The following is a 21876-nucleotide window of genomic DNA, read 5'->3' as shown; positions in this document are numbered from 1 at the left end:
GCTTTTATCACTGTCTCTTTACTTCCTCTTCTTTTTTTTAACTGTGGAAACATATATATCAGGTGAGTTTAGCCATCTCAACCACTCCCAAGCACATCATTCTATAGGATTAACCACATTCACAGTAATGTGGTACACTCACCATTTATCATTACTGTAACTAACTTTTAGGTACAATCTTAAAACTGCAAGGAAGCTGGAAGTTGTAAAGTAGACTTAGAGTGTAACCTTTAAAGCAGCTTTTGAATATAACTTTAAGCTAAAAGCACGCTGTTAATGGGAGCTCTTCATTTCACAAAGGAGCAATATGTAAATGTAAAGTCTGCACCCAGACCTGAATAAACTTTATTGCCCCATACCTCCCAGATATGAACAAGCCTTTTGTGTATCTCTTTAGGCTTGGTGGCACCTTTACCGAATGTCACAGGATGTCAAACCTGAAGGAAATAGGAAATAATTAAGATAAACTACTAAAATTCTCCAGACTTTTGTTATCTGTTAACTAAGATTATCTCTCTGTCTCTGATGGATATAAAACCCAATTGAACAATCACTTTGGAGATGCTGATTTAGGAAATCTCCCCAGTCCTCCTGCCAGCTTAAATAAACCTCCTTTTCCTCCTCAGCCCTGGTTCAGTGTGACCTCTGTTAGCCATGATGGTCATGGAACCCAGATTTGGGAAGTGCTCCTTCTACATTACTATAACTTTTCCATTTCCCCAAACAGAAAAACTACACCTATTACACAACTCCCCAAACTGGCAACCTGTACTCTAATTTCTGCCTCTACGAGCTTGCATATTCAGTAATATTTTCTTTGCAGTTACCACGGGATTAAATATAACATTGTAAGCCAATAACAGTTTCATTTGTATACTTTACTTCAATAGTATACATGAATTATTTTCCTATAGCCCTCCGTCCCCTCAATTTTATTCAATGTTGTCACAAATTACAAGTTTATACATTATGAGTCTAAACCACTGATTTATCATTTTATGCATTTGTATCGTAGATCCTGTATGAAGTAAAATGTGGAGTCACAAATCAAATATACAATAGTAGTGTCATTTATATTTACCCATATTGTCACCTTCACAGATACCTTTATTTCTTCATGCAACTTCAATCTCTAGTCTGTTGTTCTTACCTTTCAACTCCCAAAATTCTCTTTAGCTTCTCTTATAGGACAGGTCTAGTGGTAACAAACTCCCTCAGCTTCTGTTTATCTAAGAATGTCTTAGTCTTTCCATCTTTTTTGAAAGATAATTTTGCCAGATATAGAATTCTTGGTTGGTGTTCTAGTTTGCTAACTGCTGGAATGCAATATACCAGAAACGGAATGGTTTTTAAAAAGAGGAATTTAATGAGTTGCTAGTTTACAGATCTAAGGCCAAGAAAATGCCCAATTAAAACAAGTCTATAGAAATGTCCAATCAAAGGCATCCAGGGAGAGATACCTCAGTTCAAGAAGGCCGATGAAGTTCAGGGTTTCTCTCTCACGTGGTAAACACAGTCAGAGTTTCTCTCTCCTCTGGAAAGGCACATGGTGGACACGGTCAGGGTTCCTCTCTCATCTGGAAGGGCACATGGCGAACACAGTGTCATCTAACAGCTTCTTCTCCTGGCTTCCTGCTTCATGAAGCTCCCCAGGAGGCATCCTCCTTCTTCATCTCCAAAGCGCTGGCTGATGGACTCTGCTTCATGGTGCTGCAGCATTCTCTGCTCTCTCTGAATTTCTCATTCTCCAAAATCTTTCCTCTTTTATAGGACTCCCGAAATTTATCAAGGCCCACCCAAATGGGTGGAGACATGTCATCACCTAATCCAGCTTAACAACCACTCTTGATTAAATCACATCTCCAGGGAGATGATCTGATTACAATTTCAAACATACAGTATTGAATAGGGATTATTCTGCCTTTATGAAATGGGATTTAGATTAAAATCTAAATTCTAGGGGACATACGTCCTTTCAAACCAGCACAGTTGGCAATATTCTGCCTTCAGCACTTCAAATATTTTACCCCACTGCCTTCTTGCCTTCATGGTTTTGATAAGAAATCAGCATTTCATCTTATTGAGGTTCTCTTATATACAACATGTTGCTTTTCTCTTGTACCTTTCAGAATTGCCTCTTTATCTTTGGCATTCAAAAATTTTATTGTATCAGGGCCTGGATCTATTTGGATTTATCCTGTCTGAAGTTTATTGAACATATTTTATGTATATATTTATGTCTTTCATTAAACTTGGGACATTTTCAGCCATTATTTCTTTGATTATTCTCTCTGTCCCTTTCTCTCTTTTCCTTCTAGGATTCCTACAATGCATATGTTGATACACTTTATGGTGTTGCACAGATTTCTTAGGCTCCTGTTCACTTTTTTCCATTCTTTCTTCTTTCTTCTTTTCAAACTCAATGATTTCAACTGTCTTCAAGTTCATGGATTCTTTCTTCCACAGTTCCAATCTGCTGTTCAATCCCTATAGGGAGTTTTAAATTTCTGTAACTGTGGTCTTCAGCTCTATTTGATTCCTTTTCATAATCTCCATCTCTCTACTCAGGTTCTCTTTGTGTACATACATTGCCTTCCTGAGTTCCTTTAATTCTTTGTCCATGGTTTTATCTACCTCTTTACCCATATTTAGGATCAATTTTTAAAAATTTTTGCCTGGTATATGCCTCATTTATGGTCTAATGCTTTCATCTTCTCCTTTGCCTGGGCCATCACTTTACTGTTTCTTTGGTTTTTTTAACCTTTTGCTGAAAACTGGATATTTTGATATTTTAGTATATTATCACTGGACAATAGACTCTGAGGCATCTGTTCCTTAAGCTTCTTTCCAGCTAGTATTGTGATAGCCCTAAAGGTTAGGAGGTAAAGGAGAAGAAAAAAAAAAACATCTCTCCCAGTCTTTGTAGGTTGACTTGTGACTTGTGAGTACTGTCCTTCAGGACTCAGCCATACAATGAGTTTGGATAATAGCTCCAGGCCAAAGCACTGGGTCTCCCAGGTCCTTTCTGTGCTGCTGCTTCTTGGGCAGGCACATGTGGCCCTCAGAATTCCCTTCTTTACATAGTATGGAATGTGCCCTCTTCCCTAGGAAACAGTTTCCTCATGGTCCTGAACACTGGATATTTCCTATAGCCAGAAATCTCTGCCCCAGGTAAAACAACTTGACTACTCTCCCACGACATTTTGCAGAAGAGTTCTGCATTCAACATTCTACATGCAGGGCAGGTTCTGGGATGGTGAGTCCTTCAGGTCACCACCAGATAGAACCAGACACTCTAAAGGCATAACAAGGGTTACTCTGCTCCCTCCATTACTAGGATCAAGGATCCACATGGAGAGCACAGGCTGACTCCAGTAGGTGAGGGATGGGGGAGGGCCCAGCCAGAGTACCAAGCGATCCAAACACTTTTAAGTAGACTTTTTCTTTACTTGGCACTCACCCTGTTACTACAGTCCTTTGACTGTTCTCTGGAGCTTTGAGAAAGATGCTTCTGGTTATTCAAAGCTCTGAAGTGGGATAGATGCCTGAAGCATCCTATGCCACCATTTTTTTTTTTTTTTAACCTGGGCAGGCATGGGGAATCGAACCCGGGTCCTTGGGCATGGCAGGCAAGCATTCTTACCTGCTGAGCCACCATGGCCCACCTCTATGCCACCATCTTGATCTTCACCTTAAGAGTATAAAATCACTGCTAGGGATTTTTTTGTGTTACACAAAGATTCATCTTTTTTGTCATTATTGTTTTACTCTCTTTTCATGAACTAAAGATTCAGACAGACATCAGTCCTGCAATATTAAGAGAGAAATCATGTATAGGAGAGAAATCACTTCCTAGTGGCATGGAATGGGAAGCTTCCAATTTTGCCAAATAGGTTCCACCTTTCATCTATATGGCTTTCAAGGAAAGTAAGATCATAATATCTAGAGCTAGAATTCTTACAACATAAAATATGGAAATTTGATATTGAAATAAACTACATAAGATAGATTATGAGCCAAGAAGCTTTTTTTCTTTTGACCTCAAGAACATAAGCAGAGGCACATCAATTTTAAGTGAATAAGAAGACCATGCAAACCCATCAAGCCCAACACATCAGAACAGACTTCTAATTATTAAGTGTGAATTAAAGTGATCATATGAATAATGCTGTTCATGGAACACTGAATTTGGTTTTAAATGTACCAAATTAAAGTTTTAATTGGAACAAATAGACAAGGTCAGCAAGTCTGTGTTACAAGGGTTTCCAAGGAAACTGCTTACTATTGTAATAGTAAGTGCTTAGTAATTGCTGTAACCAATTTCATTATACTCAGCAATTACAGATCTAATATATATATATATATTTTTTTTTTTCACAACAGGGGTTTGGAGAAACTTATACAAATTGCTGAACTTCATCCTCGCTTGGACTTTACTTCTGTTGAGTAAAGAGTAGAAAAACAGTCAACAGGAAATTTAAAATGAAAATTTAATGAGGCACAAAAATCCCATGCTTTATTTACAGGAAAAGAAAAATTTTCCCCCTTAAGTAAAATGTATTAAAAATGTTTCCTAATATTTTCTATGGTCTATAGCTTATATTCTGTCTGACCATACTTCCAATTATTATTAAAATTAACATTATTTATTATTTAGTATTTATTGACTACTGCATATGCTGGGCACCTTGTACAAAGATTTGATCTTCTTTCTAGGCAATTGTAAATATCATTCTCTTTCTAAACAACATCAAATTAGGAAGGCAGAAGTTTTCTTATGTCAAACCGAAAGTATATAATGACAGACTGAAATATGGAACAATACAAATATCATTCCTAATGACATGGAAACCAGCATGGAAATAAATAATTCCTGAATGTCGCTGAATGAGACATAGGTTAAAATTCGGGGATAAAGGAAAAAAAAAAACTTCAGACATCCAAGGTAAATCAATCAATGGGGACTTCTGGGAAGATGGCCGAATAGAGTAGCTCGAGATTAGCCCTGCTCCATGGAAAAGTCAGAGAACGGACAGAGGGCGACTAAGGTGGCAATTCAGGAGTGTGGCTGACCTGGGAGAGCCTTCTACCACATAGGGCAGCCCTGGTTGCAGAAGCCAAGGAACTAAGAGACAGACAGCTGGAGCCTGGCGCAGAGGCGTGGAGCCCACGGGAGTACATGAACAAAAGCTAGGGAACAGGAAGTAAGCCAGGCCGCATTTCTTGGGCACGCAACCCTCACCAGCAGAGCCCTGTGACTGGCCACAACCCACCTACCCGAACCCCATCACCCACTCCCATTCCCTGTGCTCCAGGTGCCCCCACCCCACCAGCCCCCACTGCACGTACCTGCCCCACACTCCCTCCAAGTGCAGCTCAACCCACCTCTCTTGCACCCCTCCGGAGCACTACCTCCTCCTCCCTGTTCCCTGCAGGCTGTTGCCAGTACATAAAAGCTGAGGGCCCTTATCTCCATACCCAGGCTACCACTGTCCATGGTGTCACACAGCCTCACCCTGCCCCCCCGAGCTCTGTCCATCTGTTTATGGCACTCCTAGGCCCATGCATGCACACGGGCCCCCAGTCACATAATTCAGCTCTGGGAACTGCACTTTATAGCAGTCCTAGAACCACGCATGCACACGGCCCTTAGCCACACTTCCCAGCTCTGAGAAAGTGCTGACCTGCATAGTGGTCTGATAAAAACACTCCCAAAGATAGGAATCAAAGGTAACTACCTCAATATGATAAAGGGAATATATGAAAAACTGATAGCCAGAATCATACTCAACGGAGAGACACTGAAAGCTTTCCCCCTAAGATCAGGAACAAGACAAGGATGCCCACTATCACCACTATTATTCAACATTGTGCTAGAAGTTCTAGCTAGAGCAATCAGGCAGGACAAAGAAATAAAAGGCATCTATTGGAAAGGAATTTCATATCATCTCATTATTTGCAGGTGACATGATACTGTATCTGGAAGATTCTGAGAAATCTACAGTAAAGTTACTTGAGCTAAACAACCAATGGGGGAAATCTCTGGTTGGCCTTATACGTCTCCAAAATGATATTAAACAACACTAGATGAACAAACAGTGTCTACATAGTTCTAAAGAAAAAAAAAATGACCCAGGAATATAATACCTAGCTAGGTTGATCATCTAACACTGCAAATGAGATTTGAAGGAACAGAACATCCACAAGGTATTTTTAAAAAAATGCTTAACACTGAAATCTAGGCAAATAAGAAATCAATCAATGAATAATATAGAAATGGAAAAGTTATGATAAATAGAATAGAAGCGAATATTCAACCCATTCATATAGAGATCTCAAACTAAGCAACAGAAAAGTATTGTATAGAATATAAATATTATTAAAAATTAGGTAAAAGTCTCAAGACTTTATATCAGGGTATCAATCCAACCTATCTAAAATAAATACTATATATGAAGTAAAATAAAGATAATGTCCATAATCTTTCAATATTTTTTATAATGTATTTTTAATTTTAGAGTGAACCTTTAGAAAATACTCTACTTGGGGAAAAAATTTATCTGAACTTCAGTAATTCCTTCAATTTTCCCTCAATTTTCTTTTTTTCTATTAAATTAAAATTCAATTTAATTATTTTGTAAAACATATTTAAGATAATTTCATCCTTATAAAAGTTGTTTATCACTATATTTTTCTATTCTTCTATCATACACAGAGATATCTGGAATGAGGTGCTGAAGTGGTACACTAATCATTTCTGGGTGATAGGATTTAAGGTCATTTATTGCTTTCTTCTTTGTATGTTTGTGTACTAAGGGGATTTTTTGCAATACAGATATTGTTTTCATAAAAAATTGTTTTTTTAAAAAAAAGAAAATATTCCTCCACAAGAAGCAAGCAGCAGCTTCTTTTATTATTTTTCTGCATTTGAAAAGATAAAAGACATTCTACTAGAGAACTGGTATTGGCAAAAGATGCCTCTGCTCTTTCCCACTTCAAGGCCTTCACACAGGCCCTTCACCCCCTCTGCCCAGAACAGTCCTTCCTGCTTCACCTGGTCAACTCTCTCATCTTTCAGATCTCAAATAAACTGCTCAATGATCCTGTTTATAGTTTTCCAAACTAAGTTACAGCCCCAAAACACTCCAATGGCACCTGCATTTTTGCTTCCCAACAAGTATAAACATTTTTAATAATGTCTGTCTTCCCAGCTAAATAGTAACCTTCATGAAAGCAGGAAATAAATAAAACCTTTCTTATTCACTACTATATTCCAAGCATGGAGCAGCACACTGCCTGACACAGCAAAGATACCCAATAAATATTGCTGAAAGAATGAACAGACAATCACTAGGGTAAGATACAAGATTATGATTTTTTTTTCATTATTTTCTTCTAAAAAAAATGGAAAGGAAGAAATACATACTTTTCCAGTCTGGCTCCCCTGTAACTCCTGGGGAGAGTTACCTCATGCCTTCTAGAGGGCTGACCTACCAATCCCTGCCTATTGACAACCCACAGAATGTAAGTGACCAGGGCTATAAGCAGCCAGCCAAAACTTAAATTACATCCAAAAGGTCTTATCTATGATGAACGTGGGCCTTTGTCTGAAAGCTTCTGTTCTAGTTTGCCAGCTGCTGGAATGCAATATACCAGAAACGGAATGGCTTTTAAAAAGGGGAATTTAATGAGTTGCTAGTTTACAGTTCTAAGGCCGAGAAAATGTCCCAATTAAAACAAGTCTAAAGAAATGTCCAATCAAAGGCATCTAGGGAAAGATACCTTGGTTCAAGAAGGCCAATGAAGTTCAGGGTTTCTCTCTCAAGTGAGAAGGCACATGTTGAACACAGTCAGGGCTTCTCTCTCGGCTGGAAGGGTACATGGCGAATACGGCATCATCTGCTAGCTTCTTCTCCTGGCTTCCTGTTTCATGAGGCTCCCCGGGAGGCATTTTCCTTCTTTATCTCCAAAGGTTGCTGGCTCGTGGACTCTCTGCTTCTCATGGCTACATCATTCTGCTCTCTCTGAGTCTCTTTCTCCAAAATGTTTCTTCTTTTATAGGACTCCAGTAAACCAATCAAGACCCACTCAAATGGGTGGAGACATTAACAACCAGTCTTGACTAAATCACATCAACCAGGGAGATGATCTCATTACAGTTTCCAATATACAGTATTGAATAGAGATTATTCTACCTTTATGAAATGGGATTTATATTAAAACATGGCTTTTCTTAGGGGGCATGTATCCTTTCAAACCAGCATAGTTTCCTATTCAGAACTCTCAATTTCTATGAGAGCCTTTCATCACAAGAAGATGATGAAATAAAAGTGATGTTTTCAAAAGTATGCTAATTTTATCTAAGGAAATCTAATTTCTAAATAACTTTAAGGCTGCTATTTTAGCTTGTAGATAACAACATAACTCAATTGATCTTCATGCCATAAATATTTTTAATACAACTCACCATCTGAACAAAATGCTGGGAAACCACCATTACAAAGAGTTAAATAATTACTTAAAAACCTTATATCCTCATACTGAAAATCATATATTTTACCTTGAGAAGGTATGTGGGAATATTGCTGAAATCCACTGGTAATTTCAAAAGGAAACGAGCCGAAAACTCACCAGTCTATAGAAAGAAAAGTATGATAAAATTAGAATCAAAAATAGATTGTGAAGTGACAATTACAGTCAAGGCCACAAGTTCAACCTGTTCAAGATGTAGTTATCTTCAATTTGGGTTTCTTAACATCAGGCAAGAAAAGAAGATTGGAGAAGTAGGGGAGGATCGGAAAAGAATTATTAATTATTAGTTACTAAAAAACACAATAAGAATTTTTAATCTGCATTTTAAATGTGAAATAAAATTATGATACATTATTACCTTTTTGTTTCTCAAAAGTATAAAAAGAATGCATGAATACATTATTATATGATTGTTATTTTTAAAAATCCAAATAATAGAGCAGACCAGACCGCTGGACACTTGTAAAGCATTTAGACCACTTCACTAATATTTATAACCCACAAAGCCGATAATGTATATTGCCACTCTTTACAGTTTATCTGGAGGCACACACAAAGGTCAACCTTCTACCCATGTAAAGCAGTACAACAGTGGGCACTCCAAGTAAGATTTCAATCTCAATATCATCAAGAAATATTTTTCAGTAATTTCCTCTATGAACTAATCTTTTTAGGAAAGATGTACAGAGATTTGGAAATCTAAAACATTTAATTAGGCTCTGCATAACACTTTTATTTTTTTAAAAGAGAAAACTCATGTAAAAGAAAACAGTTTTTATAATGGGAAAGGCTGGAGAGCCACTTTTTTTTTTCTTTTGTAACTGAGTCATAGCCTAGAGGAGGGATTTTCCAACTGGGCCATGCAGAGGTATAGGGGTTCCAAGCATCCTCTGCAATGGCAAAAAAGATGGATGCTGAGCTGGTGAGGCTCTGGGTCTTCCACCCTCACTCACTGCAAGTATGTAGCTCAGGTTGGGATTTTGATACAGTAGTTGTCACTATGACATTTTGCTTGAACAACTCTTTGGATGATTTAAATTATTCTAAAGAATGGATCCCCCCATCCCTTACACAGCGTGATTAATAAACAGCTGTCAGTATGTCTACTCACTTTTCTCCCTTAAAAATTGGCAACTTAAACTCCCAAAAATATATCTTTGGACACAGCAGGCATTAAAAACAAAACAAAACAAAACAAACAAACAAAAAGAACTGGATGAGTGGATGCCTACACTAATAAGCACACACACATATCTCTTACAGATGATTTCCTAACAGTTATCTTTATTTTCTCCAAGCACCCTAGCATCAGGCTTTAAAGTCCTGGCCCTAATTTTAAAACTCTGACCTAACCTTGAAAACACAGACAAACACATAAACTTTGAGCATGGAAGATAACAAAAACTAGCTCCTTTTTTGTTATTTATTTTACTGTTTAAACATCATTTAACTTATATTAATCCTCACTAGATTAAGTGTTAAAAACAGAGCACTTCATCATCACTATAAGCCTAACCCTGTGAGATAAGGTAGAAATGAAAGAATTGACAGGACAGAATCAAAGCTGAGGCAAGCCAGAGAGAGTCACAGAAGCCACTGTACCATTGGGAATGCCAGTGATGAGAAAGAGGACCGCCCTTAGGGCAGAGCAACTGCACTCAGGATGGAACACCATGATGTTCAGGCTGCTCAGAAGCCAACCCTTGCAGGAAGAGTTAAGAGTCACCTGAGGGCCCACACATAGCATTGTGGGAGTGGGGGTAGAGGAGAGGGGGAGAAGGTTTGTGAATGATCTTAATACCATTTTCCACTTCTGTTATAACCCAGAAAGATGCATCTATGGTATTATACTAAGCTCCTGGAAGACTACAGAGCTAGTATACCCTGTTAAGTGTGGTTCTTTGGACCAACACACAGACAAATCTAAAAGAAGACTCTGTCTTTAAGTACAAGGGGTCACACCATGAAAGGGGTAAGTAGGGCAACATATACCAGTATAGAGTTCAACAGGAGTTTATAGAGATGCATGGCCCCAAGGGATTCTAGGGATCTAGGAAGAGAACAGAAAAGTCTTCCCTTAGTACTGTGTCCAGTACAACAGAAGAAGAACACTTGTCAATCAAAGAACACATGTTCCCAACAATTGTCCCCATTTAGTCTCTCTTGATAAAATCAATTTTTCTCCTCTTTACTCCTCACTCCAATCACTATGCAAGCATCGTTAAAATAATAAAGTCTTTCTTGACTCTACATGACCTTTCAGTTCCTATCACATTTGTTCTACTTAAAATATTTCTTATAAAGAACCTGTTTTTGAGGTCTATACTTCTTCCTTTAATAGGCTCTCTTAAGCCCTTTCCAGTCTGCCTTTCCTCCCCACCTCTCCAAGAAAACACCTCACGTCACCAATGACTTACCTATTGCCAAATCCAATGGTCATTTCTCAATCCTCATCTTATTACATATTCTATCAGCAGCATTTTGACATAGTTTATCACTCCTTCTTGCCTAAGTAGTCTTCATTTGGCTTCTAGAGTCCCACTCTCTCTTGTTTCTTCCTTATCTCACTGAGCCTCCCTCTCAGTCTGCTATGCTGGTTCCTCTAAATATTGGAGCACACCAGGGCTTAATCTCAAGAGCTGTCTTCCTAATCTATACTCCCCGGGTGATCTCATCCACATTAAAGAATTTAAATACCACTTCTACACTGATGACTCCCCAAATTGTGTAACTCAATCCTGGACGTTTTCCTATTTCAAGTTTCATTGGTCCATGACCAAAATCAAACTCCCAATTTTGAAACACTCTTTTTTCAGTGTTTATTCCTCATTTCAGTAAATGGCAATTCCACTCTTTTGGTTTCTCAAGCCAAAAACCTTAGTATCATCCTCGACTTCTATCTTGCACTCTCACCCTATGTTCGAAGTCTCAGCAATTACTGATGACCCTAATTTCAAAATAATAATCAATAACAATAATAATAATCAATCAAAACCAGTTCTCATCACCTCTATAACCACCACCCTGTTCTCAGCTACCATCATCTCCAGTCTGGAGTACTGTAGTTACCTCTTAACTGCTTCAGCCTTTGTTTGCCTGCAATTTATTCTCATCGCAGGCACAGAGTGATTCTTTCAACACATTAGATAATAATCCTCCTTTTCTCAAACCCCTCAAAGAGCGGGGATTTAAAGTAATCTGACAAGGAGACAATTGAGCCAATATATGTAAGAGGAGAGGAAGAAAAGCACATGGAATCTGGAGAATAAAGCATAGGAAGGAAGCAAAGAGAATAGCAAGTACAAAAGGCTTGATGCGAGACTATGCCTGTATATTCAAACAATAGCAAGAAGGCCAGTGTTGCTAGGGCAAACAAGTACAATATTGATCAAGGGTTACCCAGAAACTCTCTTCTCCATAGGGTGAGCAATTTCTAGATCCTATAGGATGTGCAACAATTATTTTGAACAGAATCAAGGGTAAAATTGGTGAACACTAAAATGGCTTTTACATGTCCATAGAACATTTGTCAAGTCATTCCTGAGAAAGTTGAGACAGGTTTTTAAACAACACCATGTGGTTGGAAAAGGTTAGGTAGGGGAGTTGGACAGGCAATAATAACCCAAACTCAATTAATTCCTTCTTCATTTTCAATTTGTAAAAACAAACCACATACAATCAATAAACAGCAATTTGTCCCTACTAGTAAAATGTCAACCTCAAAACGTTTGATTTGTTAAATTTAATGACTCATATTCTGTCTTGAAAAAAACAACAAAAAGTGAAATTAGGGTTAAAAAATTAGAAAAACTCTTGTTCATATAAGGCAAAAAGAAAGATAATCACATATTTAGCACTTGGACTCATTTGAACTACTAGTTATTTTAGTCCACACCCTGCATTTTAACTCTTTTGCCCTATTTTAGTTGTACAATATATTTTTATTCTACCAGCTATTTTAGACCAGAATTCTTTTAAAAATGCTCAGACATCCTTACTTTATTCCTTCTCAAAATGCTGATGCTAGAGCTAATATAAATTTGTGTTTATTGGCAAAAGGTTGATCTATACAACTAAAGTTTTTTATATATATATATATATAAAGAGACGATCCCTGAACTAATATAAATCTGTCATTATCAGCAACAGGATGATTTACACAATTAAGTACATAACAAAAAAAAATCAAAATGTAAAACTGTAAAGGGATTGGTCAATATCACATTATAGCCAACCATTGTGGATTCTTTACTTTGCACTTGAAAAAATAAAGAAATTAGCCGTTATTTTCAACAGCAATGAAAACTAGGATTCAAGAATTTTTTCAATTCTGCCACTGATTTTATTTGCCACCTATAAGCTAATCTTCCTCGGTAACACTGAGTAAATGGTAATCAACAACATAACATAGGGCAGGCCATGGTGGCTCAGCAGGTAGAGTTCTCACCGGCTATGCCAGAGACCCAAGTTCGATATCCAGTGTCTGCCCATGTAAAGGAAAAAAAAGTAAAAACATAACTTAATGTCAAAATTAAGTTACAGCCAATACATCAAGAATAAAACACAAGTGTAAAATCCTTTCTGAATTCTACCTCAGACAATGGTTTTTCCTGCATTTTTATATTTGTAGTTTCAACAGTTATTCAAAGCAATTTACTGTTACTCTGTTGAAATATCAAAGATTGCTTCCATAGCAATCTTTCCTGTAAGCTGAAATGAGACATTTAGATGCAGCCAAGTGAACAGAATAATTTGATTTTTTTTCAATGCTTGGTCAAATTTTCTCTTGGATAGATGTAGAAAATTATCTGACCTGTGACTGTTAAAATGTCAGCCTTTCTGCCAACTAAACTTAATGGCAGTTTCCCCAGCATTAGCAATAAAAATATGCATCCCTTCCTCTTTTCAAGTTATAGTCTTGGCAAGCAACTTAAACTAACAAAACTCCGGGTTTTGGCAATTTATTAGGTCTAAGCTTTTCTTCTGGCAACAGAAACTGTGTCACATGCAGTTCTTGTTCTCCTTTTAGAAGTGACAGGTATACATCTTGGGGGGATAGATCCTAAACCCAGGTTGCTCTATAAGCAGAAATGTTATTTCCGGGCGGGCCACGGTGGCTCAGCAGGCAAGAATGCTTGCCTGCCATGCCAGAGGACCTGGGTTCGATTCCTGATGCCTGCCCATGTAAAAAAAAGATGTTATTTCCTTTCTGAGGGACTATTCTCTTGTGAAAGAACAAGTTCTTTTAAATCTGAAATTGACTGCTCTTACATTTTAGAAAACTAAAAGCTAAGAAACGCTCAAGAGTGACTATAACTTGCTGGGTTACAATCCAGTAAGGGTGATTCTTCAAATGAATTCAGACCACCAATAGACTACAAGTGAAAATTGTTCCTTGGCAAATGCATATATATGTACTACATGTAAAAAGGAAAGCTAACATTAGTCTAATTAGAATTTTATAACATCTCCTATTTTATAAAATGTTTTCTGTTATTTTATTTAAGGATTCCAAAACCCCTGGTCAGTAAATATAATTCATTTATATCTATTTTAGAAATGAGGAAACTGAGACCTAGAATACTCAAGAAACTTGTTTATAGTTATTCAGAAAGTACTAAAGAGTCAGAACTCAACATCAAGATTCAACATTTCTTCATTCGTCCATTAGTATGTGTCCTATAAAATAGGACCGGCCCTCTGCTAGGCACTGTCAGTGTAGTAAGGAAAAGGGACATGGCCCTACCCTTGTGGGTGAGTCATACTTTCATCAAAATAATCACTCCTATAAATTTCAAACCATTGCAAATGCTATTAAAAGAGTGCTCTGGGAACAAAAGATTTGACCTGTCTAGGATTTGGGGCTCATTTGAGGAAACCTTTAAAAAGTCAAATTAAAAGACCATAAGAAAATATAAACAAAAAATACCAATCGGAAAAAGTCTGGAGTAGAAGAGCAATGAAAGGGGACTAGCTATATCAGACAGGAAAGCATATGATAAAAATACACTAATATAGAATGTCGTAATGACATTAAATCAACAGACAGACTAACGGAACAGAATGAAGTCCATAAAGAGGTCCAAATACATATACGATTAATGGTGTTGGGAGAACTGGGTAGCCATGTAGAAAAAAATAAAAGTTAGATCCATATTTCATATCATATATCAGGATAAAAGTCAAGTGGACTAAGGATTTGCAAGTAAAATCTGCAAACATAAAGAAGAAAACATCGGCCAATGCCTTTATAAGCTTGTAATGGAAATATTTTTCTAATATAACTCAAGATTCAGAAACCATAAAGGAAAAGATTTATACGTTTGATTACTTAAACCTAAAAAGTCTCTGGGTGACAAAAACACCATCAGCAAAATCAAAAGACAACTGACAAACTGAGGAAAATGTACTTGCAGTAGTAAATATATCACAAAGAGCTAATATCCCTAACGGGAAAAAAAAAAAAAAGATGAAAAACTCAACAGAAAAACAGGCAAAGGATATAAGAAACAAAAAAATACGCACGATTTTTAAACATAAGAAAAGATGGCTCACTCTTATTCATAATAAAAGGAATGCAAATTAAAATTATACTGAAAACTATTTTTCACCAAACAGACTAAGAGAAACACTATCGGTGCTTTAAATTATCACTGCATTGATTTCTGGCCTCCACTGTTTCTGATGAGAAGTCAGTGGTCACTCAATCATTGTTGCACTGTATATAAAAGTGTCATTTTTCTCTAGCCACTTAAAATTTTCTCCTTATATGTGATTTTCAGTATTTTGACTATGATATGCCTAAGCTTGGTTCTTCCTTACGTTTATCCTGTTTGAACAGGCTTATTCAGCCTTCTAAATATATAAATAGGGGATATTTTGGCCTTTGCTACATTAAATATGCTTCTGTTCTCTCTTTATCCCCTTTCCTGCTTCTGGGACTCCACTTTCATGTATATTAAATCTTTTTCTATTGTTCCATAATTTTGTCCTTGAGGCGCTGTTCATTTTTTTAACCTCTCCTTTACTCTGCCCTTCAGGTTGGATCATTTCTATTGATCTATCTTGAAGTTAAATGACTTTTTTTCTGTCATCTCCAATCAAGAGCCAAGCCCATACGATGAATTTTTCATGTTATATTTCAGCCTAAAACTTCCATTTCAGTCTTTTTTACTTATCAGCCTTTTTATAGTTTCTATTTCTCTGCTGTGATTTCCTATCTTTTGTTCATTATGAGCCTATTTTCCTTTATATTCTTGAGCTTAGATATAGCAAAATTCTTTAAAATTCTTGACTGTTAATTCCAATCTGGATCTCTTTGGCTTCATCCTCCATTAACTGCCTTTTTTCTTGAGTATAAGTCACATTTTCGTGCTTATTCATATGTATGGTGATTTTTAATGATACAATGTAGAAACACTTGATTCTGTAGTATTCCTCAAAAAGTACTGATTTTAAAATTTTAGTCAGCAGTTTATGTGGTTGAACATCAACTCCAAATTTCAAAGTCTCAGATTTGTTATTTTAGCTTTAGCTGGGCCACTTGATGTCTGCCACACATATAGATGATTCAGGAGTCAGGGATTTGGGTAGAGTTTACACACAAAATATGAGGCTCTCATCTATTATCCACTTGAAAAATTAAATAAAAAGTACCAAAGAATTAAAATTAAAATTGTGTATAATGAGATGTTTGTAATTCATTAATTCACATCCTGGAATATCACCCCCTCACTTTCTAGTTGCTGTGATCACCTTGAATTCTGTCCTCTTGTTCTTCAAGCCAATAAGACTGTGAATTTTCAATCTGGGTTTTGGCCATCTGGTGTCATGACTGGTGCCTATCCTTAGGCTAAAAGCCATACAAAACAAGAAACTCACCTATGTATTCCCTACTTCCAAGTATCAATATCAATAGAGTACCTGGCTGCTTTTGATCACTCTCTAGTGCCTTCAGGCAGGGCTTTAGATTTCCTCACAGTTTATAGTTACTATTTGTAGAAGATTAGATCAATAGGAGCAACTTGGTCAACAGTAGAAGAAGAACCTAAGAGAAATCTACAAATATATCAATAAACTATTGACAATATTATGAAGAAACAGCCACTCTTACCGACTGCTGTTGGGTTAATGCATTTAAATAAACTCTACTATGGGCATTTTGATGATAAAAATTATAAACAGTATTTGTTTCAACAATTCTATTTCTAGTTATTTGTCTTAGTTATACTTAAATACATGCAAAATGGCATATGTACAGGATTATTTGTTATAGTATTATTTGTAACAGCAAAAGATTAGAAACAACCTTAATGTCCAACAATAGAGTACAGATTAAATAAATTATGGTTCAATTGTACAACGTAATAATGTGCAATTGTAAGGGTGCACAGGTGGTTCAGTGGTAGAATGCTCGACTTCCATGGTAGACCCAGGTCCTACCCATGCACCATCTATCCTCCCCCCTGAAAAAAAAGTACAATTATAAAAGAGAATGTGGGACTTCTCTAGGTACACAGTTCTCTTGAGTTACAGAAAGTTAAAAGAGCAAGGTGCAAAATGAAGTGTATAATATGTTTCCTTTGCATGAAAAGGGGGAAAATGACATAGATACCTGATTTTGCTTATATATGCATAAAGAAACTCCAGAAAGCTACACTAGAAATTAATTACAGTGCTTATTAATTATTTGATTAAATAATTATAATTAGATAATTTAATAATTATATAATTATTAAATATATTTTTATATATATCCCACTCAAAAAATTAACTAAAAGAAACTTAAGAATTAAAATAAGAAGTATGTTTAATGAGATGTTTACTATTCATAAATTTACTCATTCAAAAAACATTCTCTGGGCACCTACTGTGCCAAATTATGGAGAGCTTAAGGCAAAATACAGTCTGTTTTCAAGGTGCTTAAGGTCTTTTTGAGACAGACAAACAAAATACACTTTGGAAATCGTTTAGTCAAGACTCTTATCTTCAAGTGACAATTTCAACTCAAACTAACTTGAGAATATAAAAGATAATTTACTAAAATTGATTAAAAGGATATAAAGTATATCATGACATCTAAGAATACAAATTCAGCCCAGAGTCAGCTCCAAGAATTCCAACTGCCCTCAGAATTTTCTCTTTGTCTTTTGTCTCTCCCTTTCTGTGGTTCATACAATTTTCTCTGTATTTAACAGTTTCTGCTTGTCTATATTAGATGATATGGTAAAAAAAGGCCATAGTTACTCAAAGAGAGTCTTATCTCCCTCTCTCAACACTAACACCAAATACTCAAGAAAGAATTCTGTTTAGCTTACGTGTGTACCTGATCCAATCAGTACCATATCCATAGTCCTTTGAAGTAAATAAGTTAGTGGTACAAGAAATTCACTGAAAATAAATGAAAAATGTGAGAACTTTTTTGGGAACAGATTGAGTCATATTTATGTTTCCCAAAAGTAAAAAGAAATCTGAGGAGTTTTCTTGTAGAACACTTCAAATACAGGATTCTTCATCCTTTTCCTTTTACTACATGGAAAGAAGGCTTTAAAAGTCCAAATCAGCTGGTCCTTTGAAGCCACTTGTACATTCCTTCCATGCCAAAAATACAATGCAAGGGGTGCTCCCTACATCCAAATGGCCATTGGAGAAATGAGACAAAACACCTAAGATTTCAGAATAAACAAGTGCCTCGAAAATACAAGTAGATGGTGTGATGCTAGTACTTTCTACACATGACACTCTGTAAAATGTAGGCAAAGTGAATGGAAAAGACTTTACAAGCTTCTATAAAACAAGGTCCTTTCCACTTGATGCAGTCTGCTGCTAAAGGTTTTTCTTTTCACAACACATCTCTATTATTTAAAAACAATAATAATGTTTTTATTAATGTCAGTAAGATTGAAAAAGACATCAAATTCACCTTTAGTGTCTTGAAATACAAACTAAATTTAGTTACACACAAATACAAACTTACACAAACAGTTACTTTTTTATGAATGAGGCAAAAACCTGAGTCATGAACTATTATGAGTAAGGTTCTAAGTACACCCACTGATGTACAAGTCAAAATTAAATATAACAAATCCCATTACAAAAACAATAAAAAATGTGAGCACCTGTCATGAGTTCATTTATTTCAAATCATGTTCAACTCAATAATTATTTCATATGGTGAAAACCAAAAACAAACATATCTGGTCAAGTCCTTAGAGTATGCGTATTTGACTACATACTACATCCTTTTCAAATGAGCAACCATAAATTTATCCTCTAATGGGCATAAATGAAATGCCACTAAGGGATAACCTAGAAGCAGCATAAATTAAAGGGAGATTATGAGAGGGGTCACTTGCTTTCCCCACTAAATATGGCTGACTGGCATCACCAGAATAGTTACTATATCCTCACAGTCAGGAATGAAAAGTCATCAACTTCCAGACCCTCCAGATACTTTGATCCCTCTCACAGCACTCTCATCCTCCACTCCCAACATTCCAGACCAATGCTATCCAAGAGAAAAATAATGCAAAGAAAAAATGTGAGCCACAAATGTAATTTAACATTTCCTAGTAGTCACATTTTCAAAAGTAAAAGAAGCAGGTAAAATTAATTTTAATAATATATCCCTATATATATAAAATATTATTTGCACACATAACATCTCCATTTGGACTAGCCATATTTCAAGTGCTCAATAACCACATACTGCTTGTAGCTACTACATTAGACAGCACAACTGTAGATATTTTTCTATTAATATTAATCCCTATATTAAGTTAGACTTCCCTGTGACAAGTACCTAACAGGTAGACTTGTAAATGTCACCAGGTAGGTGGGAATGTTTATGAGATCCTACTGCCTGTCCCAGCTAATATGTCTTTTTCTTCTTTCTCTACTGTCTAAATCTGCTAAATTACTTTTTCTTTTCCAACTTCCTTCCTGAAATCTGTCCTTCTACTCTCAGAAATCCATCAAAATTGCTCCTGGGAAGATAAGAATCACCCTCTTTCTAATAAAGTAACTTTCAGAGAACTTCCAGGGAAGATGGTGGAGTAGGGAGCTCCAGGACTCAGTTCATCCACTAAAATAATGATTAAGCAGAGAGAAATCATACAAAACAACTATTTTGAAACTCTGGAGGCCAGAAGAACATTGCATAGCAGGATAAAAGAACGGGAGGAAGCGGCTGATAGATTACTGTAAAGAACAGTAAACTGTTCTGTCCGTGCAGCGGTTAACAGCACCCATCCCCTATTCTCATGGCAGGACACCATGGGGTCCACTTCCTGGCTAGCTGCTGGTGAAAGAAAGGGACAAAAAGATCCTCTTCCCCAAAACCAGAGTAGGTACAGCAATGACTGCTCTTGGCTTTTAATTAGCAAGTTTGGATCACTGGGGGTATGGCTCTGAGGGCAGCTATTTTTTTCTCCCTAGACAAGGTCAGCATGAGCCATTGTTCAACATTCCCCTGACAAAGGGTGGAGGCAATAGAGATGCAAAGATGCAGCACTTTTTCAGGGCTACCAGACACAGTTAGCTGGCTGTATTTGCTAGGTAAGTCAGGAAAGCTCAGCTTTGCGGAGTCATCAGAGTAGTACTTGGTGACCTTCCTGAACCCCTCCACTGGGCACTTTGGAATCCATCCGTATCTCCTTTGTGGGTCCCTGGCCCTGTTTTGGATCAAAAAGACTGACTTAGAAAAGCTCTCTCCTGGGTGTCCTTCCTCCCAGAATTTGCCCTCCAGGAAAAAGCAGCTTGAAACACGGAAAAGTATGTAAAAAACAATAGAAGCAGACAGTCTGGGACAAAGGACTGCCAATTTCAAACACCAGGGAGAGGGAGGTCTGTCTTCTTCTCCTGGGAAACAGAGGAACTACAAAACAACTAACAAGCAAAAGCTCAGAACAAGACAGAACCCTGAACACTTCCAGGGTTTCACCTTGGAAACAGGCATCGCAGGGTATAAATCCAAGAGTTAACATGTTAAAATATTAAAATATAGAGAATACAACAAGAAGATACCAGACAAACATAAAAACAGGAAATGATGCCCATCCAAAGGAAGAAGATAAAAATATAGAAAACATCAACAAAGAAGATAAGAATATGGATATACAGAAAAAAAACGCTAAGAAAATGAAGGAAATGATGGAAAGTACAGGAAACGAACTAAAGGAAAACAAGAAAACAATGAATGAACAATGTGAGAGTCTTAGTAAAGAGATCAAAATTTTAAAAAGGAACCAAACAGGACCACTGGAGCTGAAGACCATTAGGTGCATCAATATATGCATCAGGGGAGTCCCAGAAGGAGAAGAAAGAGAAGGGGCAGATGGAATAATAAAAGGAATAACGTCAGAGAACTTCCCAAACTTAAAAAAACACATGAATATACATATCCAAGAAGACCAGAGAATACCAAACAGGATAAACATGAAGAAAAATATATCCCCTCATATATTGATCACATGACTGAATGCAAAGGGCAAAGTGAGTGTTCAGAAAGCTACAAGAGAAAAGTAACGTTTACATACAAGGGAGTTTTAACTAGAGTGAGTGCCTATTTCACATCAGAAACCATGGAGGCAAGAGGTCAATGGGTATGGCTACAGAAAGGAATGAAGTCATGAGACATGCATGCAACAAGGTGAATGAACCACAAGGACATTATGTTGAGCAAAATAAGTCAGAAACAAAAGGACAAGTATAGTATGGTCTCTTTTAGAAATAACTTTTAAGAAAATTGGGGCCTAGATTATAAGCTTTTACAGTAGTCACATTTATTCCCAAGACTTAAGAGTTATTTCTAAATTCTGAGTTGCTGTGATATATGTGTACAATCTGGTATTCCTGGAACTTTGGGTACCTGTGTGACACCTGAGACTCAGAGTTGGAGTTCTGCAGTCCCAAATGTCAGCATTTCTACGAACAGCAACTGTTGAAGAAGCCGAAAAAGAGATCAGGCTTCAATTAGAGATAAGAATGAAGCCAATCTGGTTGGGACTAAGGTAAATCAGAATACAAGGTAATGGGTAATATTGCCTGTATTTTAGAATTTCACCTATTGTATGAGACCAAAGGAAGAGAAGTTTATTTTTTCTAAAACCTAAATTTTCTGTAGCACATAATCTAACTTAACCTATCTGGCCAGTTCAGTTAAACTAAATACATGGAGCCTAGAATTGGGAATGAGAGCTTGCAGTTCTGTAAAGCTTAATGTAATTAATACCCAGATACATTCTGGAGTATATGGGGCAGATAATTTAAAAGCACTAGCAAAAACAAACAAACAAAAGTATTGGCAAAGTCCCTTGAAGGACCGGAGAAAAAAATATGGAACTA

At 36.7% G+C, this 21876-nt stretch overlaps 1 protein-coding gene across 4 annotated transcripts in view; it reads right to left on the bottom strand.

The window, feature by feature from the left end:
* The window catches only part of BABAM2 (BRISC and BRCA1 A complex member 2), a 626549-nt gene that overhangs the window by 365655 nt on the left and 239018 nt on the right, over positions 1 to 21876 (bottom strand). For all 4 annotated transcript variants that reach the window (XM_077152478.1, XM_077152476.1, XM_077152480.1 and 1 more), the window contains one exon: positions 8561 to 8635. In XM_077152478.1, coding sequence (XP_077008593.1) covers positions 8561 to 8635 — 75 coding nt within the window. The remainder of the gene's footprint in view (positions 1 to 8560; positions 8636 to 21876) is intronic.

Source organism: Tamandua tetradactyla, chromosome 3 (assembly GCF_023851605.1).
Source record: "Tamandua tetradactyla isolate mTamTet1 chromosome 3, mTamTet1.pri, whole genome shotgun sequence".
Classification (NCBI taxonomy): domain Eukaryota; kingdom Metazoa; phylum Chordata; class Mammalia; order Pilosa; family Myrmecophagidae; genus Tamandua; species Tamandua tetradactyla.
This window is presented reverse-complemented; position numbering and strand designations above follow the sequence as displayed.